Source organism: Venturia canescens, chromosome 6, assembly GCF_019457755.1.
Source record: "Venturia canescens isolate UGA chromosome 6, ASM1945775v1, whole genome shotgun sequence".
In the NCBI taxonomy this organism is placed as follows: Eukaryota; Metazoa; Arthropoda; class Insecta; order Hymenoptera; family Ichneumonidae; genus Venturia; species Venturia canescens.
In genome coordinates, this window is record NC_057426.1 from 7092304 (window position 1) to 7116886 (window position 24583).

Sequence of the window (24583 nt, forward strand, 5' to 3'; positions counted from 1 at the left end):
CGATTGTACGATAATATACCGGTATACATGAGTAAGGATGTATTTATTTTGACATCACACATCAATTTTCATCGAGCCGCTTAACCAAAAATTACTATGTATGTTCGTAAGAATTAATAAATAAATATTACGATATAGAACCCTACTTGTATGGCACCATAGTAGTTTTTAATGAAATTTTCTCTCCGTGTATCTGACCGAAATTCATGAATCTCTTTGTTAAAAAAAAACATTGAGAAATATCTTCGGTGCACACTGCATTGTCCAACATTTTTCGTTAATATCGTTAACGCACTTTATCACAGTGAAGATAATTAAAAAAAAATGCGTTTTTCCAGTCTTATCATCAACGAAGCAACCCCCTGGTAGCACGTTCATGCAACATTGGATAAACGCATTATGTGATATTTTTTGAATTCGGAACGAACGAGGCGTATAAATAACCTCGTCACGAGTAAAGTTTGGAAATATTCGTGCCACAAACGATTGCTCGATCTTCGTAGCGCTCTTCCGAAGGCGCAGGTGAAAAAAGAAATAATTTTCGATTTTTTGCAGTGTCAAATTTTCTTGAAAAATATGAGACTCAAACTGGTGTTGGTTTTCGTCGTACTTGCTATGCTGTTGAACGATGTTGCATCGAGACCTCTGATAGGTAATTCGTCGTTTTCCATCCACTTCATTTTCCTTCAATGTTCTGTTACTAAAGAGTGCATTTAATATTTCAGTTAAAAAGGTCTATGTGGTGGAGAAGGAAAAAAAACCTGATCCGGCGCCCTCGCCTACAATATGCAGCGTCGCAAAGCAGGCAGTCGATCTTTTGAAAGCAGTGCTGACACTACTTTGCTGAAGCACCAAATCGAAACTCGAATTTGTGCTTCAGCAAAGCACAAAAAGCTTTCCTGGGGATGGGGAGCTCCCAGATTTTAGCGAAGTGCTTAGAATTGTCTGAACCTTAATTTTGCAGTCTTATTTTTCACCTAAACCAACAATCGACTGACGACATCCGCGTGGAGTGGGCCGGTCGAAAAAACTTTCGCATTGACAGAAACTGGAGGAAGTTAGGATTCTAGATTTTCTCTAGTGCGGAGTATGACATTCACTAGAAAAACAATTCAATTGTTTGTTTTGTGCGAGAGATTTTTCACCTTCGGTTATCTACTTACACCGAACCGATTCAAGACCGATAGCGCTTGAAGGAGCAGCTCGAATCGCAACCAAACAACTTCGAGATATTTTTGGTTCCGTTTTGATTACAGCTAGTCGATGAATGGTCAGTTTCATAACCAAAACAATTGAATGTTATTTGTATACGAAAAAAGGAGAATGAGCTTCGTTGTACATGATTTTTAAATAAATTTTCAATATTTTTTTATACATTTAAAAAATAAATGCATTTGAAAATATAAACATCGATATTTTTACTTATTTTATTTTTCTTTATCCAACTCGTGTCGTTTTCATTGCCAATTTACACCCCGAGCACGGTTTTCTTCCGGAAACAGTGTTACTTCTTCACAAATTTGTCCCATCTTCATCGAACTTGATTATTTGTTAATTTCAACAAACCATAAAGTTCCAATATTGATATTTCCTGTCCTTCTACTCTGTCATTCGAATGGCATGAATTGGAAGCGATGACCAGCAAAAGTGAAGCGAAAAAGTCGAGCTACTCCGTCACCGATGTCCTCTTACATAAAGTGCAAAATGAACGCATGAAATTGGAGTTCCGTCGCTGCTATTCCATGCGATTCTAATTGGTTCGCCGTGGCACTGCACTTAGCTCGCTCTCGCGTTAAATTTCAAGTCAAATTATGAATCCGGAGCAGTATTTTTGCCCTTTATAATGTTGGAATGACAGTTAGTCTCTCAAAATTTCTGCAACTGGCATGGATTTTCAGGAAGTCACAAAAAGAAAAGAAAAAACAACAGCGAAATAAATAATTTTGTTGAATTTATCAACTTAAATACGATTTTGATTCGAGGTTTGTTTTGGTATTTCAAAAGAATGATGTTTCGTGTCAAGATAGCCGCCAGCACTTAAAATTCAAAACGATTGCGTATTTGCAGATAAAAACAATGAGCGTGAAAACGTGATCAAAGCCGTTGCCCTCGATCCATGATTTGGTTTCAATATCTACAGGTGCGTATATATTTGTACGAAACTGAGAAAAATTTACGCAGTCACGTTTGGAAATTAACTCGGTCGTCAACGTGCAAAAATTGGGTTATAACTTTGTCGAATAATTCAATAACGTCAAGTTAGTCGTAAAAGTAATGAAAAAGGAATGAGATTATATTAAACTTTGTTTATCAACTGAGGCTTAAATAGGAATTTGCGCGTCGTTTTTTGTGCTCCGTTTTCTCAAATTAAAAGGCCGATCCCTTACCTTCGTATTACGCAGCTACCTCGCTTTCGTTGGTAAGGTAGGTTTTCCAGGTTAATTAACTTTTATCAAAATTAAATGAAAAAAATATTGACCTTAATTATTAAATTTTGGTATTAATGAATTTTGGTACAGATGTTTGATACAATTGAAATCGGAAGAAATGTCTCTTGCAGTACACAATATTATTTAACAATTTGAGCGAACTTGTGCAATATTATTGTGCACTATTATTGAAGGTTGAAGGTGTATATGGGCCGCCTACTATACGAACTTTTCATTGATCTTTTTATTCACCAAAGAACATGGATATTTGGCTGAGGTACGCTGAGCGCTCACCCCGGTTACTGTGGCGCTGCTTAAAATACGTGAGCACGCATACACTTTTTGGTTTCACGCTACGCTACACAGCCATATTTCTAAACGATCAGCACGTGTTTATTTTCAACGTATATGTACTGCAAAAAATAAATATATTTACGTTACATTAAGGTAAGTGAATTAACTCAAAAAATGTTTTATGTCGTGAACATTCTAAGAATCTCGGGATTGATTGATTTATGCGAATGCTATTTCCGTTAAAATGTGATATTTTGTGGTTAGGTTATGTCAGTTTTTTTTAACCTAATGCAATTATGGGTGTAAACAACGCTTTTGAATGATTCTTTAGAACTATAAACTTGCATCATTTCCCTTATTTGAGTATTTATCAGCAATCGATAGCATATTTTCAAAAGCTTTGGAGTTATGAAAAATCTGAGCGCACTGGTTGGAATGCATTCTTTTCCTTGTAGGCATTAGAAATTTCATAAAATTTTGTAAGATCCAATGGTGTTAAACATTGACTATTAAGGAGGGTGGCTAGCGACGATACAATGTTGCCATGCTAAACCATGTTAAATACATTAAAAATTTCAAAATGATGAGAATTTAATAAAATTTGGTGAACATATTCTTTAGTGCCAAATTTGACAATACAATTTTTTTAAGATTTTTCTTCTGTACAGTTATCGAATAATTGATCACTAAAGTTCACGTGTATAAGCATAGCGTTTCCATATGTATAGGTATACATTCCGGGCATAAGAAATCTGCTTTAATGCGTAATTACTCGATAACTAAGCAGAAGAAAATTTTGAAGAAAATGGTGTCTTTGCACTTGATGTTGAAAAACATTATCAACAAATTTGATCAATTTCTTATCATTTGGACGAATGTAGCCACCCTCCTTAATTTCCTGGGAGTAACTCAGCAACATGATACAAAGTTTAGTATTAATGTTCGCAATGCTTTTTTTTCTTAAGGAAAATGGCAAAGTCACTCAGAAGCAAATGGAGGAGGAAATGCAGAGCTGTAAAACGTGAACGTTATGGTGCCAAAGAACTGGAAAAACTCAAAAAGACACTGGGTATCGATGCGAATGCTCAGGGTGACGTTGAAATGTCTGAAATTTCGGAAATTGCAACAGGTAGCAGAACTTACATGACCCCGAAATGATAATTACAATACTAAAAAATCATGAAGTACCTTACTTCGCCTTATAATCCTACTGTGTTTTTTTTAGCATTGTTCGCGTTCATGTCTAATCAGAAGGTCAGAAATAATATATCTGATATTATGTTAAGACGAACATAATTTGTTTATCATAAGAATCATTTGCTCCTTTCGGAAAAATTGAAAAAACATGACATAAACCTTCAAATGTATGAATAGTAGACAAATGATTTTCAACAAATATGAGACTTGGAAAATTGGTTCATTCGTCGAGTATTTTTGAGCAACAATAATGATTTTTTACGAAATGCAACACAACTTGAATTTTGGTGTGAATGAAATCAGATCTTTTATACCCCAATGACTTTCTATACATAAATGAGAAATGTGAAAGACACTATTTTATCCAAAAGATCGAATTAACAATAATTTTTCAAATTACAGTAACGGACGCAGCCTCAGTTAAGAAGAGCATCAAAGAGAAAACGGAAGCCAATGGGAATGAAGTCGAGAAAATGGATGAGGACGGAAAGAGAGTTTACAATAAGAAAACGTTACTCGATCAACATGGCAATTATCCGGTTTGGATGAGCAGAAGAAAAATAAACAAACACAAGAAAGGCAGAGCGAAGTCAAAGAAAGCTACAAGTGCGCAGACCAAGAGGCTCACAAGGAAACAGAAAAAAGCAGCCAAGGCATAGAAGGAAATGATATCATCGACCGATAACTCAGGCCAGGCGTTCTTCCTAGATTCCTCTTTCAATATCTATTTTTTAAATTATAATTAAGCTCAATAATTATTTATTGAGATACAATGTTGAACTTATTGATACATAATAAAGATACGAAAAGATTTAAAATATTGAATGGCAGTGTAAGACTCGTCGGACACTCTTCTCTGTTAAATCTTCTAAAAACCGATTCACTGTATGTTTTTCTTATTTTTTTCCATGTTCTTGTCTGCGCTTGAAGAATGCGTCCAACTTCAGCCGTTAATCGTGCTTCTGCAACGAAGCCTCAGGCGAGTTTCGAGATCAGCAACGCGATTCGTCAAATGTTGGAGCTTTCGACTCTCCAATTCGAATTGTTTGACTTTTCCTCTCATGTCGTATATCTCCTGTTGCATCAATTGCTGAAACACACAAGAGAGTCATTATGGAACGTACCAAAACATAAATTTGGCATGGTAAAGAATATGACGCAGCTCAATATTTTAGTTTTATTACTCGATTCGAACGACTCGAAAATTTACTTTACTAATCAATTGCTTTTAAGCAGTCTTCGTGCTAATGCTAAATGGTGGTGCATCATAAAAACGTGGCTGTGAACAACAGTCTGGGTGGTCTCGCAAGAACAGTGAAATGAGATTGAATCGTCACTCCAGAATGAAAAATTTTGATCGTCATATTCGAGGTTAAAAAAACACTTTGGCGACGTTGATTACTCACGACATTGTCGACAGCTCGTCTCATCGCAGCGACACTTTCAATCGCTTGAGTTATCTTCGTGCCCATTTCCGTAGCTTCGATATCACGTTTTCTACCTCGAGCTATTTGTTTCTCCAGCTTAGCAAGTCTCTTTAGTATTATATCGTAATCTCGATTGAGATTCCCTTCGCTCACCTCGTTCTCCGTGTCTACAAAAACAAACGGAGAGAATGAAAAATAAATAAACAAACTTCAAGTCATCCACGGAAAATCATCACTTCCGTCAGCCAACAGGAATTTATAGCTTCGGAAAATTTTGAAGTATTTTATTTTTGTTTGACCTTGCACATTGCACAAACGTCGCTGACACTTTCAAGTCGTTGGGGCTCTTCTGAACTACGATATTTTCCATTGTTTTACTTTTCATCCGGAAAACTGATACCCGCAGACGTAATTAAGTTGTTTTCTTGATTCAGAGACCAAATTTTCTATTTTTACAACTCTGTGAAAAAATCGATTTTTTTCGTAATATGACAACCAGCTACTTTCAATCGTGGAGATTCCCATGAAATTTCCAATGGACCCCAATACATTAGACTGGTCTACAAGACTATTTTTGAATCTTCATCAACGACCATTTTTTCTCACTGGCTTCAGAGCTTTGAAAAAAATTGTGATTTTGCTAGTAAAACTTGGTTATCGAGATTCGAAGCTAAAAATCAGATTTGACATTGACACAGGACCAGGACAGGACCCGTTCACGACAAACGTTTGAGTTTTACTCGAAATATTCAGTAATATTCCTTGCTCTCCGTCTTGTAAGACCGGGACGCGAAGACCGGACCCGGAATGAGAAAAAAACGACCTTGTTAACCCGCATAAAATGATTTTGGTCTCAGTGAGTAAATTGAGAAGTTTTAACGAGTATATTGAGCGTATAAGTACAAGCGGCAGAAGTGAAATGTACACTGGTACTATAACGACAATATGAAATGAGAGGAAGCGCGCCGAGCTCTCTAAATCCGTCGTCCAGTTGCGGGAGTAAAGATAGTTTTCATGAAATTTCTCCGGCCTCCGCAAGCCCCTTGCTCTTCCTCGTGCGCACTGGCTCTTTGGTGACTGACTCAGACGCGAGAAGCTCAAAGTGTTTTGTACTATTCCAAAAGCTTGGAAGTCTGTCTCCTCTCTGTTTTTCGAATGTCTATGTATATGCTTAAGTATAAATATATCCATATAATTTTCATGAGAAATATACTAGCCATGAGCGACCGGCGTCGTTCTTCGGATGCTCTCGGGCGTCGTGCTCGTTGTGAAACCGTAGTCGTTCTCCAGGTCGCGAGCTTCGAGGGCGGTTCCGTCGCTGCCTGTTGAGCGAAATTAAAAATGGGTATAAGAAAAGCGACAAGAAAATAAGTACGAGGCGTTTAACGGGTCGATTTGACACAGGCTGTCAGTCGGATCGCATTGACAGGGATGAATTTCACCTCGTCGATTTATTCTCTCTCGTTCGTGACTCCACCGTACACTTTCGGTACGAAATTTTCCACTCAAAATTGCCCACGGCCAGAGAGTAAAGAGTCAAAAAAATAAAACGTTTTTTACCGTTCTTTCGACAAGATTGCCCGTCCGGTAAGAGATGAAATCCGTATCTGCAGTGGCACTCGTAGCTCCCGGGTAAGTTTGTGCAGAGCTGACCGCATGGCTTCTCGGTCACGCACTCGTCTACGTCTGCACACGTGGAAGAGAGAAAAAAATAACAATTAAATACGAATTTCAAGCTCCACGGTCACGCGAGACTCTTCTTCTTCTTCTTCGTTGCCTTTTCCTCCTTCTTTCTTCGTCGCCTCGTATACTTTGATGCCAAAATCAAATTGTTACACGCAGTGATTGACTCTTCGCAAGTAATTGACTGAGCAACGAGTGACGCCAAAATTATGTGTTTAACGAATGTGCGAAAGAGAAAATGAGTATTTCATTTAACTTCGTTTCATTACATTTGGGTAAGTACGGCTTTCAGCATGCAATCGTTTCCTGCGTGACCAGCTCGCTTGGTCGGACCATAAATTTGTGACGGAAGACAACTTCGACGAAACGTTGTCACTGACAATGACGACTCTTTGGAATTCACATTTTTTCGGACATTGGTTCCAAGTGTTTCGATATTCTTAATATTTGAAATTGAGTAAAAGCATTATCAGACAGCTCCAAGTCTTGAAACATAGGAAAATTTATTCGAAATTTTTCTCGTCTTTTGCATTTATTGATTCTCCACAAACACGTACTGATTAAAAATAGATTAAAAATTGAGCAATATTATTTATAAAAAAAGTCTCTAAAATATTTTTATAGTGATTTGGAAAAACCATTTAAAGGATCAACGACGAAAATGGAGCACTTTTATGCTGCACAATCGTTGAGTTAGGACAGCAATGCAATAAAATAAGATCAGTAATGATAAAATGATTTTTCTGCTGAGAAACATTCCCAATAATTGCTCGAAGGTAGTTTTTCATACGTCATCTCGCAGGAAGAGTTCGTTAAAAAACAGCGGTCGAGCATGCCTTCAATAGAAATAGGCGATCGATTAGATAAAGAATATCGACACTTTCGCACTGGACATTTATGAAGGATTTGCGACACGATTGTAAAATAATCAGTAGGAATTGATCTTTCGAGTTGGATCGCGAGGATCGAGTGAGAGGCGTTACTCGATACGGGATCGTTTCCGGTTTGAGATTGAGCTAATCGATTACGGACATTTGTATCGCAGTGCGGAGAAAAAAGACGAAAATCCAACTCTCCTTCTCTAATCCCCTGATCTACAATCTCGAAAGATCTTTTGCCGATATCGAACGGCTGACTCGTCCGATAAACATTTCATTTCTATTGTTACTATACGCAGCTCCAGCGATATTGACGACGTCGAGTAGGGTTCGTAAAGAAAATATCAATTCCCTCGACGCTTGTTCTATTCTTGGAGTTTCGCATATTTCTTTTTCTTTGTGCACGCTTCCTATATTTTCATACGCCAGAGCTAAGACGTGACTAAATATTTCATGCACAAACTAAAGTATTTACGATTTACACGTTTTATGTGTGGGAAAATTTCACACGTAGAGTAAACCTCACCCGCTGGGATGTGAGCCGCCATCATTCCCTCGAATTTACCGCGCTATCATGTGAATTTATGAAAAGGAATAAGCCGTGGCGAATGCTTGTCTTGAATGCTGATTTCATTGTTACGATTCAACAGCGACGAGGAAGTAACGAAAAGCTGTTGAAAAAAGTGTTCAAAACTTAATTGAACATCGAAGCGAAGTGTATTGAGGAAAAAAATAATTGGCACTTAGAATGCAATGGAGTTCAATGATTGCAAAGCAGTTTTCAATTATTGACTCGAGGAAAAAATCAGGATTTTTTGCCCATACAAATGAATGAGTCGATAACGAAATCGAGACGCCCAGTTACGACTCGTTTCGGGTTTAACGACTCCTTTTACTCTCTCGTCCGACAACTGTTATATTCACGATAATATGAATGGGCCACCCACGAGTCCTGGCAGATTACGCTGCCGGAGACTCGAGAGCCAGTGTCAGCGCGAAAAATTCGCCGGAGACTCATATGGCGACTACCAAAATCCCGTTGAGCAATAATGAGCGACTCTGTAACAAAGTGGATTCGTATTTTGTTTTAACCTCCGAAAAAAATATCTCTCGAGGGAAGAGAATTCGATCGAATGTTCACTGTCGTTCAAAGTGAGCGACTTTGTATCGAAACTAGCATTCGAATTGAGTTTTTTCCATCGGGAATTCTATTGGAGCATTTTTTTTATTTACTTCGAAACCTAACGATTCCGAAGCGTTCAAAAATCAAAACTCGATAGCAACTGAATCCATCGAGGTTCAAAGTTTGTCCAGAGAACGATGGTGTCAATGCGGAATACCGTTGAGTCGGTCCAGATTCTCAACCTCAATCTGTATGCGAGAAAGTAAGCGTGAAGAAAATAAACGAGGCGTCGAAGGAAAACCGGGGCAAAACGGAGTGCGTAAGAAATTGAATTTTTTTCAACATTTAATTTCAATCTTTTTCAATATTAAGAAAGAGAAATTTTCAAAGTTTTTTTCTCATTTTGGAAACTATCGAGATCGAGAGAAAACGAAAAGTGCAGCAGTGCTCTTATTACCTTAATAAACACATTTTTTATTTCCGACTCAAGACTCTGAAAAATGCACGCTTTGTGGGCTGTGTGTGAGTATTTTTATTACCGTATCCATATTACCTGTTTGGCACTGCGTCCCTGTGAACGCCTTTGGACAATTGCACTTTCCATGAGGACCGCAAACCCCGCCGTTGAGACAGGGAGCCAGGCAGGTGGCTGCGTCAAAGATACTCATTCACTATTCATGGCTCACCCGTGACACATTATAATCGAATGATTGTCGTCGTAGCGAAGAAGAAAAAAGCGTTTGAACTCACGTCTGTTGCAACCGTAACTTGTTCGTGACACCTGCGACCATCCAGGACAGCAGACAAATGTCGAAGAAGATAATTCCGTGTACATTAGCCTGTGAAATCGTTTTTCGTGTCCACATGAAAACCAGTTGAAATTCATCCATAAATTAACGGCGCTCTAAATCCGTGGGTTCGAGTTCGTGCCACTTTTGATCAGTGAACAATTATTTTTTCAGTGAACTTTTCAGATTTTCCTCGCTCTCGTCATGAATAATTTGAGCTTCAATATTATTGATTAATCACTCGAATTGAAAGCATCCCAACCATCTAACATTGGATCTCTGCCTAAAAGTCTCCTAACAATTGTAACTTCGGGTCAATAAAAAACGAACGAAGGTCAATGCTACTTAATAAAAATGATCTAACGACGTTGTAACTCAAAAACCTTTTGCCAATAAAATCGACAAAAATCTTCACCTGTACTGCCTCGATCGGTGGTGATGCGTCATCGACGTCGGCCTGCTGCACACTCTCCGGCTGCAACAGATAATAAAAGAGCATTAAAAACAAAAAATACGATTCATCGTCCCTCATCTCGATTCGTAGTAATTTTTGGCTGAAATTCGCCGAGTCACGGACCGTCGCACAGAGTGCGACAGCCAGTAAACTTCCTCGACTCCGCGAGAGCCGTCCATCTCTGTCAGTCCGCATTTCTCGTAAGTGACGCTGAAGCACGAGAACGGTCGCTAGTGCACGTGCTTAAAATAGAATCCCACGATCTTACTACGCACAGAAAGAGGAACCCACGTAGGAGATGTCGCGTGCTAAAATCAATAAGCAACGCTCCTCTTTTGTTTATCCAAATTTTCTACGAGCGACGAGGTTCATGTTCTGAACACATCCAGTCCCCAAAAACATGGGAATGCAGAGGCGTAGTGCGATGAGCCGTTGGTCAATCTTTCATTTTGTTACTCTGTTTTTAATGTCGTGCTGTATCTCTTTCCTTATTCGATCACATTCATCATGCAGGCTTCGAGGAAAGAAAGACTAAATATGAGAGTCGAGCAGTCTGGAACGGAATTCTTAGAATTTTAGAAAATAAAAAAGTGAATCCAAGACGAGTGGACCGTTGGTGAAGCGATGCCACCACCGTTCGTGAATTTGTCAATTTTTTTTTCTTCGTGTCGCGGGAAAAATGTCAACAGATTGACGATAAGATGGCAACGAAATTAGGAACCCGGAAGTGATAAACTGCAAAAGAATTCGCGACAGGGAAATTTCAACTCGCAAATATAAGGTCGGGGAACTGAGAGATCTTTTTGAGCCTCGACATGAAGTGCCGGAAAATTTACGAGCATGGGGAAAAAGAGACGGGATAGAAATTCCACACTTTTTTACTGACCGTCAGATTGCTCCGAGGCATAAATAGAACGAATACAAAGTTCCAGAGATAACGAATTGTGAGAAAATTTTCAGGACGGCGGAGCTGAGTGAGTGGAAAAAGCTGTGCTGCCTCAGCCCAAGGATTTTCGAAATTCGAAAAATTCCTTGCAGGTTTTAATATCCCTGCGCTACAAGGGAAGACGGAAAATTGTGAATTCTGTTGAATCTTATGCACGATATTTTCACAGAAAAATACAGCACGTGGAATTTATCTCCTCAATTATTATCGTAAACAGCTCCTTCGGGGTTGGCTGTCAAAAAAAATTTCCTGTCGATCTGCAAAACCATCGTATCACGAGCGCCCCGAATTGAAAATAATCTGCATTAATAGACGCAGAATTAATGATTTCTCACTCCGAATTCTGTCTCCTACAAATGTCCCATTACCACGAACACCAAGATTCGATTATCGCCAACACAGAGTTGGTTTCAACCATCCGTTAAGATCAAAGGATTAAGCGCAATAACTCTCCTTTCGATAAAGCTGCGATTCACGTAACAAGCATTTGAAGCTAAATTATAACAAACAGCAGTGATCGATGATGGTACCGATAAAATCTCTTGGCATTGTGAGCTAAGCAAACGTCCGAGAAAATATTAGTCGAATGTTGAGAGGCGTGTGTCGAGAAGGTGATTCGAAGGAGCGATAAGGAGTCGGTAAGCGTGAGTAAAAGGAGAGAAAAAAGCTCCGGAGGTGAACTACACGGATGGTGGGTACATGCCGAAAAAGCAAAATCCATGGTGGAAAGATTGGCAGAGCCTCTCTGGGACAGAACCATTTTATCACCGTCATGGTACTTTTACTTTCTCGTTTCGTTGCTGCGCGTACACTCGTTGACGTGGATCGAATCTCGTTGTTCGGAGAGCGGGGAGAAGGCATAGAAAATTGTGTTCCACCCTGTCGCTGTCATGTTCGCGAAACGCGTCTGGACGTTTACTGTCCCAACAACGCGAATCGTCTTGTGCGAATGGCCTAAGGCAGGCCCTCGAGGATTTCCAGTCTCTTCGTTTCGCTCTCTCTCTCTTTCTTCCCCTCACTCTTCTCCAGGGTTCGTTTTTCGATGTGCGCGCGTGGCAATACCTCATCAGAGTAGACTGACTCACGATCGACTGAGAGCTAGTGCAGGCGGATGCAACATCGATTTTAGTGTGCGAAGAAGAAATGGTGGCGAAGTCTCTTTCGGAGATGGCGAACAAGAAAACAGGATTCTGTGCGATGCTGTTTGAATTTCGATACTTTCGCTGCTAATATCGCACATGCGTTATTTAGATTCGTTCGAATCTGGTTCGAGTTTTTACGCACAAAACGCAAACGGAGTCGCACGTTGCAGCTTTCCGAGCAACTTTATTTTTTGCTTGCTCGGCCACGACAGATACATTTTTATCAAAAGAATCTCACTTGTCATCTTTGCTTTGGAAATCATCGTTAATAAAACTGTCGCGATTATCGCGGTCGTTTATTCTCGAAATCATTATTTATATCCGTAGCATTGCATGCTTATATATTCGACCCAATTAATTGTGTCACTGAAAAGCTATATACGATCTCAATTCATTGGAAACAGCCGTATCATGGAAAATAATTCGAAAGTGTTAAATATTTGAATAGTGAGGAAATTGCTTCTCGAATTATTGATTCCTCGTCATTTTGGAGAACTGTATTAATCGAAATATTTGAATATTTATACTCACATTTTCACATTAGAAAATCAATTTGGAGCTTTGATTAAAATTGCTTTCCGAATCAACAGCAATATCTTAATATTGTTGTTTTCCAGCAATTTTCCCAGCTGTAGGATTTTAGTGGCATAAATTCAAGATAAATTTGTGATTCGTTTATATTCCACAAGGCGATTGTAAGGCACAATCAGTCGATTTTGTGAGTCTGATCAGTCGGCATACGCGCATTGAAATTTCGAAAGCTGACCGTACAATTGATTGTGTTCAATAGTCAGAAAGCTGAGGCTCAAATATAAATCTTTGGGAAGCTCAATGTTTTCAGAATTAAACAATTCCTGCTGCTACTTTTTGTATCTTCGATAAGGAGGAACTTCAATTTCGATTTTGAGATTGATCTCAATTGACTAACTTCGTTTATAGCTGCGTTTCGCACATGAGCAATTCAACTTGACCCCAATTGAAGACACGCCTCAAAATCGTGAACTTGAAAAATGGTTCGAAGTATATTTTATTTGTTCTCCTTGACCCCACGTTCGCGGAACGGGAGCAACAGCTGGAAACCACAAATTCAAGTGAAAACATAAAAAACAATGTTTATCTTAATCCTCGAATGAATGGAAGGTAGAAAATAAACCGTAGCCGATGGATTTCACGAGCTGTTAAGATAAGACTCCGAAACGCATTTCGTCAACGATTCAAAGTGCTTCTTTATTATTTTGCATTCTTTACAGCAATCATACAGATGCAACCACGACTTTAAAAATTCATCCGATTATCAGTTAAAATCGCGATTAAGCGATTGATGTCAATGTCACTGCTTCAATCTGTTTCCAACCTGACGCCTTCCCGAAATTTCACACTCTTTGTAACCCGTAATGACTCGCGTCATTTTATTACTTCCACTTGATTAACCCAGAAGCAAAATCAGCACGGAGCAGACCAAACCCAAGTTGATTCGTACTCGACTGCTTTGTCTCGCTCTAAATTATATTGTCACCCAAAATAAGGGGAACAAAAAATGGTCGGAAAGCAGGTTTCATCATCTCTGTCGTGATGAAAAGAAAAAATAGTCGGAAATTCTTACAAACTAGTATTTATTCAAAAGTGTAGTTCGGTTCATGTACAAAGGTCATTTCTACACTCCATAACGGAGAATTCGGTGTCATCGTGTATCTTTAGACGTGAGCGTGCGAAGATTCATAAGCATTGGGACAATCGTCGTACCGAATGCAACGTCCAGTCTCGCCATTCCTCACGTATCCGCTAACGCACCGGCAGTCGTGCTCGCAGAACTGAAAAATGAAGGATCAAAATAACAATCAATGATTAAATCCTTAGTGAGATAAAACAGTGTCTAAATAAACGATGAAAAATAAAGAAAAATTCAAGACAAAAATGTACGAAAAGAGACATTTTTCGATGTACTTTTGTTCATAACTGGGCTTCGAATATCGAGACCGGGAGACTCGAATCATGATTAAACTTTTGTTCCGTATATCGCCCACAAAGCCAGCGTGTACCCGCCAAGATTCAGTGGATAATTATATCGACAATAACTAATGAAGTGAACTGACCGCAGGGTTGACGCCACAAAGACGATGTTGGGGGTGCCTGCAGCTGGGCTCGCACCATCTTCCACACAGTTTCCTTTCCGAATGTTCTCCACACCCTTTGACAACGTCCGCGCCACAAAGATCTGCAGTCGATGAGATTAATGAATCAGAAAACAGCCCGTAAGTGGTGCGGAAATGATAAATCGAGCAATAATGTTTCGAAATAGTGTCTCAGGATAATTATTATTTTTATTAGCATTATTATGTTTGGATTTTATAACAAATAAATAAAACTCGTGAAACTTACGTGTGCAAACGAGGGCAATGACAAGGGCTGCAACAAAGTGGGATGACATGTTGAATGTATCGAGAGTTCAATCGGACTGACTGTGTCGACCAATGTGGTCAGCCTCTTTATATACGGTATTGAAAAATCATGCTATCGAATAATGGGTCAAGTTATATTTCCACAAGTGTTTGAATGCGTTCAAAATTATGCATAACGCATTTCTCTTTACTTACCCTCATTTGTGTGATAACGACATATCTCTCCGCATGAATGACTAAATTTGGAAAATGTGTTCATTGAGCTTTAGCACTCTCAGCAAATCTTTGGTCAACCCAATTTTCAGAAATGCCCTCAATTCCAACTGCTAGATTTTTTTCTGTTTTTACCAGGTTAACGTGGGTCATTCCTTTCCAGATCTATTTATCTTTTTATTATGATGATAAAACTTATAATCTCAACGGAATTGGCACGAGTCCAGAAAGAGTTCGACTCAAAAACCCGAAAATTTTCGTTCCGGGAACATTTTCCCTCGAGCGAAGGGACATAAAAACTTTTTACTGATCTCCTGTCCATTCTTCTTTAGAGCAGTTGAGCTTTCGAGAAACATAAAAGTTGTACTTTATTCTATTTCCGACCAGCGAACGAGGTGTGACTGCTATTCTCAAAAAAATAATGAATTTTTTAAAAATCGAAATCTCCCGCAATGATAGCGCTGCAGGACTTACGCAACTGACAACTGCACGACATTTTTACACTGTTTTTTGAAGTTCGCTGATGATTTTTCATTCACGAATTTGTAATTTGATGAAATGTGACAAGCTTCTTTACTATTCGATTCGAAGTTATGAAAAAAGGCTTTCTTTCAATGCAATGCCACTTTTTGTACACAAACATAAAGGACGTTTACCAAACTAGATTCAGAGCCAATTTCTTTTTTATTCTTATCTACAATCTAATAAAAAAAATTTTATTTTCGAATGCGAGTGTGTTGGAACAAAATTTCACGTGCGTTCTGTAACGTAAGCACTCCACGACGCCTGCAGCTTTCGATCCACCGAATGCAGCAGTTTCGCCAAAAAAAATATCGTTCGCAAAAAAGAATCATCGAAGAGAAGAAAAATGAAAAAATTACATAGCAAGATCGTCCATCAGAGTTTCGTTGTCGATTCAATTGAAGGATTTTTCTTCGAAGAATTTCTTCCAGAGTCCACCCTGTACGTAGAAATAAAATGGAAGATATACCGCCCTCGAGCAGACATCCAACGTGTTTTGCAGTTGCCTCTCCGGAGGCTGAGGATGCACACAACAGTCGGGATATAAACCGAAGCGTAGCGAGACTGTCACGAATAATTAAAAGCCACAAATAATCCTATACAGTCCCAGTGAAAAAGAACATTTTGTTGCTTACCGAGAGTCAGACAAAAATCGTTATTCGCACAAAGAAGAGCTCGAGCTTCTTAATTTTACTTCATTTTAACAACAAAAATGTTGTCATCCAGAATTATTTGAACCCCATCGCAAAAGCAGTTCCCGTCCTCTCTCGTGCTGAGATATTACCGAAAAATCAAAAAATGAATTTCCGAGCTCCTTTGAAAATGATTCCAATAAAAGTCCATAATTCCCCAAGGAAAACTTCACTCGCGACATTTTTACCGCCACTCCCCCCAATACATGCGTACACTCCCAACATTATTTATCTGTCGCATCGATAAACGTACGATTTGTGTGTAGATGAACGTACATCGCGATCTTGAAGGTGTAAGGGCGCGAAAGATGATTGCGCCTTGAGGCTACGCAATTAAAATGCTCACTTTGAATATACGCACACATTCGCCTGACGACATGCACACAACTTGTATCGTTACATCTGGCCCATGGATCCAGGAACATTAACGTGATAAATCGTAATACGCGTATTCTCCTCGGTAGGAACAAACTGGTCGCACAGAGTAATAAGTACAAATAAGCAGCAAGCGCGAGGGACCGTGGGGAGGTGTGATATATGCGAAGATGAAAAACCAAACAAAATTTCCGCTTCAGGCACTCATTAGTTTCGATAGAATTTTAATAATTTTAACAATTTCGTGTCCCAGTTGCTCTTGGAACTAACAAGCTCGGTATTTTATGAAGGTCATGGATTTTTCGTAAGTAGAGATCATCGTTCAACTGGATGACACAATTATCATCAAAAATATGATCGAATCCTGAATATTCTGAATGAAAGCAATTTTAGAATTTGTTTAGATGATTATCGCGTACAATAGTGGAGAGTCAAATTTTTGGTCGAGCAATAAATTCTGCCTCTTCTTCGCGATGAGAAACATCGAAATTTTGGTACGAAATTCAGTAAAATTGAAGCGAATCTCATTTGATGGTGTTTTGAAAAATTCAAAATTTGATGAAACATTCAAAATTTCTTTATACTCGATTGCAACGAGATCCTACGAGCTGAAGCTCAGTTAAAAAAATTTGAAGAGTTTATCGTAAAGCTCTTCTTACTGATCACTTATTTATGGAACGGAGATTGGATCGCTCGTTGCATCGTAAAGTGAAGTTGCCCTAGCGAGTTGTGTATAGCGCCTGGCGCTAACCGCGTGGGACTTGCGGTTCGCCGGAGAGCCTTCAGCAAATGAAGTTCGCACGTACATCGACCCCTTTAAAGTAGAAGAGGCGTATCGAGAGTTCACGAACGCTGACCGCGGAGACTTTTTGGCAAGGAGCCACGGATATAAATATTTCGACTGGTGAACAACGAAAGGGCGTAACGCGGTGCCCGAAGCGATAAATCCTGAAGGTCGGCTCATTCTTGTTTGCCAATTTATGAATTATGATTGAAAACGTGAACTATGTGAAAACTGGACCCGTTTTTTGACCGGATTTGCACATTTTCGTGCCAGGACAACGCATATCGAAGAAAAAAATGATAAAAAAAAGTTGGATCAAGAAAAAAAATGTTCAACGTGTATCGTTTCACGGAGGACTTAGCAGGTGCGAGTTTGCGGAGACTCGCGGTGATCCGCAAAGTCCTGTTTCTCCGGAGCCTGATAGCCGCACTTCATTCCCTCGTGCGCTCGTTTTATTTTTATTTTTTTTCATCTCGAGATGTCTTTCTTCCCTGCTGCTTATCCTTTCTTATGTGCAGCCTTAACAGTTTGCGGAAACCTCTCTAATCCCGGGCTCAAGTCCCGTCGCTGAGAGATTATATTGCAGGTTATCCATTTGGAGCTCTTTCTTTTCATTAATTTCTTTAGTGAATCGTTGTAATTGAAATGTCTCTGATATCGAGTAGCTGCGAGGCACAAAGCATTCCTGATAATGGAAACCCGTAACCAGATGCAATACCAGTTTTCCGCGACAGTTTTTTTTACCTATTTATCACGAGGATCAATTGCATCCACGCGCTGCAACTTCAACCTCGCTTTTTTCTCAGTATTATCAACGACAGACTCAGAATGAGTAAAATTCCCTTTTCTGCTCGGATGTCCGCAGATGTTCTTGGAGATTTCAACGTTCCAATGCTCGTGCCACAAACTCATTAAGTACTGATCGACCATGGAAGAATTAATGCCAATTGATAATCTCCGATGGCAACTCTGATTTGAGGGACTTTTTCAGCAGCCGAACCAGTCGTTATCGATACATTAATATATAAAAGGGACAAATATGATGAGGCGAATGGGCATGTTGCGTAATTTATACGGTGTGTAGGAGTCGTCGGTCCGGTTACCAGATAACTGCGAGAGCGAGATGTGTGTTGATCTGGCGACTGCTCTGGGCGCTAAAGTGCTGCGAAGAGCCGCACCGAGAGACGCTAAATAAGTAATTCCCTTTGCACTTATATACGCATCCGAGTCGAGAAGGAGAGAGAGCTACTGAAGTCTCGATTCCAGGGATATTGAGCTCGGGAATCCGCCTTAACAGCTTGGTAAGCACGAGCTCTGGACAGAGGGATGATAAAAAAAGGAGATAAAAAAAGGAGACGTAATAAATTGATGGAGCGACCGATTAACTGAACGCAGACGAACTTTTAATCCCAAACGATAATTTTATTCAGCTCTTTCTGAGGCTTTGATCACGAATGAAATACTTGAGAGAAAAATGTACCCTCGGACTCTCGATGAATAAAGAATTTGATGCAGTGTCGTTGCAATCGTTACGATTATCGATGGACGAAGAAAAGTTCACTTCAATTTAGTCGATATAAACGTTAATTTGATTCTTATAATTCAGCAGGCTCAGATAACAATCATTCAACGACGCGTGTAAGACGAATGATTCACTGAATAAAAGAAAACGCGTGCACTGCTCTACTGTGGCGCAACGATGCAATGGCGAGCAGAAAAACAGTCGAAAGGAACCAATTAAATTGCAGGTTTTTAAATCCTGACCTTTGGCCTCTGGCTCTCCCCTGAAACGCCCTGCATCCCTGCTCGATCGATCTTTTGCTACCTCTGCTAAGGGATTCATTTTAAAAGGTGGAAGCTACGATTAAATTTTGCTATGAAACTTTGAATAATTGATGCACAGCACCAAAAAAAGTGCCACCAACCGCCAGTGAGCAACGTCCAAAAATCTAGGTCCAGACGACCACGTGATCTAGCGTCGTTTTTTTGTCCAGAGTCTCGATCTCGCATTGAGCGACTTGACTCTATTTAATAATGGCGGAACGAAGGATCAGCTTCATCATGATCTCGCCTCTCGTTGAACTTAAGCGAGCATTCTATTTGGAAGGAGTTTCATAAAAAATGGGATTTCGGGGTCAACTGGAGCGTCTTTGAATCGGCGTCGTTCTCTTTAATAAACACTGACTTTTTATTGCTGAAAACTCCCCTGTCGAAATCCTCTCACAAGCTCCAACGTTTTTGGGGTCTCTTCTCGACACACTTGGCACATGCACGCATGCATTTTTATAAAGGTTTGTTTATATACGTGTATCTGTAGGGAATATTAAGTTGCTCTACATACGTATATGTATCCTTGAACCCTCAACAAAATGCCCATTTACTTGGAGCGAGCCGATCGTAAATCAATCTCTTAACGAGAACTAAGTGTAACAAACGTCCCTTCGTGTTAGGTGAACGATGCTGTAAATCCTCCTCGTTACAGTCTCTATATAGATATACTTATCGAACTCTTGATACCCTCAACTTGTATCAATATTCTCCGCTCGTCGGGTCAAGACTTCCTGAATTGTAAATTTTAACTGTATTGAGATACGACGCTTTGGAAAAGAGTTTATATCTTTCATCTACTATCACTAAAATTTGAACTATCGAAAAATTTTATCATGGAAATGAGATTTTGAGAGGCAGAAAATTGACTGCGAGATCAAAAGAGTTTTTTCAACCAAAATAAGTACGCAAGCTCATTCCAATATAAAATTAATTTAGTTCCATTCGGTTAAGGTATTTTTTTTCCATGATCGTATTTTTTGATGGCGCAAATTAACGCACTCGAAATTTCAACTGATTGCTAAAAACTTCTGCTTCTCCCATTGTTCCAACTTCTATCGTTAATATCTCTTTTAAGCATTCGGTAAAACATCAAAAACACCAAATTTTTGATGTTTTTATTCTTTAAATGTTCGATAACCTGACCTGAAATTTCACCAATCCATTCGCATGCACGTTTACTTTACTGTAATTTAAAATCCGCTATTTTTATAATATTCGGGTTCGCGAGAGGAATACCTTAAATTAAAAGATGTTGATTTTTCTATAGCGAACGTTATAAAAGATATCGTGATCAGCGATCTTTATAAACCGAAATTCTGCTGTCTTTTCATGATTCTACGCGAAAAATTTTTTCCTGCACTCCCTTTTCTTTCATTTTTTTTTAATGACAGAGACATAATACACTCGTTAAGATTTGAATGTCGAGCAGACATGCGGCTTGTTGAATGGAGGAAAAAATAAAAAGGCCTTCAGGCTTCGTAAAGTGGACAGCTGATTAAGTGCAGTCTTGTGCCTTGTGACACCTCATTTCTCTCGAGGCGCGTTAACGCGACTAAAAAAAGTTGTCCTGTGTGATGCAGAGCGTTGGCAGAAATGCGACTGTTACATGTAAATATTTCCCATCTCTTGCCCTAATTAACCTCAATGTTGCTAATGAAATAGGATTTTGTTATACACTTTATAACTCGGATTTGGCATCCATCGTGAATAGAAAATATAATGAAAAAAATATTTATGGAATCCAAACACTTTTGATTTACTGAATGCACATAAATTTTTCTTTGGAATTGAGAGCAGCGCGCGTAGCGCATCAAATAAATGGATCAAGAGCCAAATAAATAAGATCTGAGATTCTCTGAAATTCATTTCGTTCAAACATCGAATCGCAGAATAATGTAGATCGAGTCGATTTTCTTTAAGGAGTCATACTTACTCCGTGTTCCGTGTTCAGTAATGAGCAATTTTCCAAGCTCTGGATACACGATTCTGTTGATTGAAAGCAAATACCTCCCACAAGAGAAATTAAAATCGAGGTGAGTGAGAACGCGAAGTGCAATCGGACGATTATATTTAAAAATTCGTTATACTCCTTATTTCCTAAGCACGAGCCCATGATGATGGATGACAAGATCGAGTCGCTCTCGTTTTTCTTACTCATTCATATCCTTCTGCTGATTTATATACGTGCGTCCCCACGTTATATGTATCCACACATAAAGCAGTTTTGAAAGAACGTCAAGCGCACGCTTCGCGTGATTTTCGATCTTAAGATCATTATCGAATCGAGTGGCAGCGCTCGTCCCTTTCCACCGATCGTAATTCAATCTGTCCACGAGACATACGCACCGTGAATGAATAATAATTTGCGCTCGTGGATTAACTTGGTAGTGGACGTAGGACGATAAATACATGATCATAAAAATGATCCTCAGCTTCGATGTACAATGTACGAGAGAGAGAGAGAGAGAGAGAGGAAGATGCCGATGAAAAAAGAGAAAGCACGTAACGACTTGGTGGATTATAGAAATTAAATTAACGCTCGATTGTCAAATGATATTCCTCGCAAAGTGTGAATAGTGTAATTTGAATCGTTATGGGTATACATTTAATGGGGAGATCGAATTCTGCGTCTCCCAACAATAGCGTATAATTTAGAGGCTTTGAAGAAAAAAAAGTGCATAAATATTAATAAAATATCGATTGACTGGAAAAAAATTAGATCTTTCCTCGGTCTGCATTGTTTATTTCTTTTCCCACGAGACTAAAAAGGCGCACGGCTCCGAGTCGAAATTTCACGTCAAGTTTTTCTCTCGAGATACGCGGCCGAGTGGTCCGCAAACCCTTGGAACGTTTTTTCGCTCGCGAGGGCAAAAAATTCAACGGAGAAACCTCCAGTCATAACGAATCGTAAAGGAACAAAAAATTAAAGGGTCCCGAGGCTGAAGATTCGAAAAAGTGGAAAACAAAAATGCCTCTCCTTCGTGATGCATGTGCCTCACTGAGCAACCGAGATGTCCCGATAATCGCACGAGACAGACTGGCATGCGAATGGGCTTCGCGATTTAACGCCGTCAATTAAGGGCCCGATTAAGAGGGAACAGAAATTAGCCATATTTCTTCGGCAATATTGTACATCGCGAATTTCACGCCAATTTCTCAACGCTTGGCCATCATTTGCTGAAATTGGTGCACGATTTTTCATTTTTATTATTTAATCTACGCCACTTCACGTTTTTATCCAACAATTTTTTATTATTTTTTTACTGCGGTTCGAAATAAATGTTGTAATCCTGATTCTTGCTTACTTAATAAAAAAAAAAAAAAAAATTCTTTTGTGTCACCAATTACACTTTCTCGACTTGAAGAACCAACGTCAAACTGTCAGAATGTTCTCTTCAGCTAATTAACCGATAATAAAATCAGCAAGAATTTCGATAATTTCCCCGAAAAATTAGAGGGCAGAATTGACTTGAGTGGTTCAATTCTGCATAAAATTGAGGTGATCTGATTGTATGGAGCGTCCGTACTTGCATTTATATTTAAAAAAAAAAACGCTCTCGTGACACTGTTGTCAACACGCGACGAGCACGAGTGCGTTCAAGCCTCCGATGTCAGAATAGATTCTCGAGAAAACATTCAGTAACCAAGAAAAATGTTTTTACAACGGAACTCTTCGTTTAATTTTCTAGTAAAATATATGAGCAAAGTGTTTTTTTTTTATAATACTTATGAACCGATTTTCGCTTCGAGTAAAAGAAACCAATTTGCTAGATACCATTTTTCTGACACTCTAAAAACTCTCACTAGAAGACTGTAGCGGTTAATGTCACGTTGAATGAGTATAAGCTTGAATAAAAAAAAATACGAAAAAAATGAGGATGATTTAGCATGCTTATCTGCAAGAGAGATGAATAACAGTGATCAAAAACTACACACGTGGTGATACATAAAGTGAAAGAGAAATTGCAAGCGTGCAAGAGCATCCTCAGAAGTCAGCAAAGGCTCTTCAAAGGCTTTGATGCAATACGCTGGTAAACGTTTTTTCATACATATTTCCTTGCTGTGCACTGTGGGGGTCCGTCTTTCGTTTTCTTATTCTTTTTATATATATATCACGAGCGGGAACGTTTATGAATCTGTGAACTGGTGATATATCACGTTTGACATTGCTCTCCCTTTTAAACATGCTTTTTCTTGAGACTTTTCGGCGTACATATCGCCAACTTGCAGGAGTTTCAAACATTATTTTTTTTTTTGAAGTCTTCGGGTTTGTGTTTACACTGATAAACAAGCGAGTGCAGCCCGAAGCCACCGAAACCAGATCCAACAATGTGTATGTACAGACTCATTCAATTTTAGATGAGCCCTCATATTTTTCTTCGTTACAAAAAATCTTACTTTTTTGTGCTCACCAATTCAGCTTGACATATCAATTCTGAGAAAATACAAGATCCTTAATAAAACAATTAATCCAGCAAACATGAAAAACTTATGAATCGGTTCTCAATTCACGTCATTTACTGTGCCATCGCGATGTTAATTGCCAGTGAGTAATCGTTCACAGGTGCGGAGTCATTTGCTATAATAATATTGGTGAGCATAAAAATCGATTTTTACGTGTCACTGGAAAAAGCTAATAATCATCGTTTTCTTTATTAAAAAAATGTCAAATAAATGAGCACGAAAAAATGTTCAATCTACCACCCGATGGGCGCGGTCGTCTAATATTCGTGTCTTTAAACGTGATTGCCTCGGAATCGTCTTTTTTGAAAAATACCTTTGCGATGGATACGATTACTAAAAAACTATTAATTCGATCCATACCAAGTTTATACCACTTATTTATTATAATAATAGTTAGAGCGTGGACGAAAGATTTTCTATTTCGTTGAAAAAAAAATTGTAACAAGAAAACTGAAAATTTAACACCTCAAAAATGAATTTTTTGTTAAAACTGTCGCCATTTTATTTCATCAAAATTTTTATAAATCCTTCGTCCAGGCTCGAGCTGTTATTATAATAAATAAGTGGTATAAATTTAGTATGGATCGAATTAATAGTTTTTTAGTTTTCATGCCCACAGCGACCGATGCTGAAAAAAGGTGCTACTGATGGAGTACAGCTGTAGTTGCGCCATTTTGAGAAATTTTCTGATGAAAAAAGTGGTACAATTACATGGACATATGGACTGATGAATGTCGTTGACAGTTTTTCAATAAACATTGATTTTCTTGTCGAAAAAAAATCAAGAAAATCACGTTTTTTCGGCCGCTGCAAATGTGTATAAGACCTTAAGATTAAACGGAGTGCTAAAAAGTTGATAAATGTTTTGCAATTGAATGAAAGACCTGCTTTTATCGAAGAGTTTATTTTCAACTAAAGTTCAACTACCCCCGATAAAAAGAAG

At 38.8% G+C, this 24583-nt stretch overlaps 3 protein-coding genes and 2 long non-coding RNA genes across 5 annotated transcripts in view; 3 read left to right on the forward strand and 2 right to left on the reverse strand.

Moving 5' to 3' along the window:
* Positions 1-2732: 2732 nt before the first annotated feature.
* On the forward strand, positions 2733-4745 carry LOC122411840 (protein LLP homolog). Its single transcript, XM_043420894.1, has 3 exons — positions 2733-2876; positions 3689-3852; positions 4323-4745. Exons 2-3 carry the CDS (start codon positions 3693-3695, stop codon positions 4577-4579), a joined length of 417 nt encoding a protein of 138 aa, XP_043276829.1. The 5' UTR covers positions 2733-2876; positions 3689-3692; the 3' UTR covers positions 4580-4745.
* The window catches only part of slow (slowdown), a 28321-nt gene continuing 8400 nt past the window's right edge, over positions 4663-24583 (reverse strand). The window contains exons 2-8 of the mRNA XM_043420886.1: positions 10235-10294; positions 9782-9870; positions 9585-9680; positions 6908-7033; positions 6565-6669; positions 5327-5514; positions 4663-5010 (exon numbers count right to left, since the gene is read on the reverse strand). Of these exons, the coding sequence (XP_043276821.1) occupies positions 4864-5010; positions 5327-5514; positions 6565-6669; positions 6908-7033; positions 9585-9680; positions 9782-9870; positions 10235-10294 (811 nt within the window). The 3' untranslated portion in view covers positions 4663-4863. The remainder of the gene's footprint in view (positions 5011-5326; positions 5515-6564; positions 6670-6907; positions 7034-9584; positions 9681-9781; positions 9871-10234; positions 10295-24583) is intronic.
* Positions 4951-5565, forward strand: LOC122411841 (uncharacterized). The gene is made up of 2 exons (XR_006261237.1): positions 4951-5064; positions 5157-5565. It is a non-coding gene; the product is annotated as an uncharacterized lncRNA (long non-coding RNA).
* Positions 6639-24583, forward strand: part of LOC122411838 (uncharacterized) — a 37923-nt gene continuing 19978 nt past the window's right edge. Inside the window, exons 1-2 of the mRNA XM_043420893.1 lie at positions 6639-6836; positions 6923-7305. The gene's annotated coding sequence lies outside the window, so the exon portion shown is untranslated. The remainder of the gene's footprint in view (positions 6837-6922; positions 7306-24583) is intronic.
* On the reverse strand, positions 14461-15527 carry LOC122411842 (uncharacterized). Its single transcript, XR_006261238.1, has 3 exons — positions 14956-15527; positions 14741-14872; positions 14461-14576 (listed from the first exon to the last, which is right to left on the reverse strand). It is a non-coding gene; the product is annotated as an uncharacterized lncRNA (long non-coding RNA).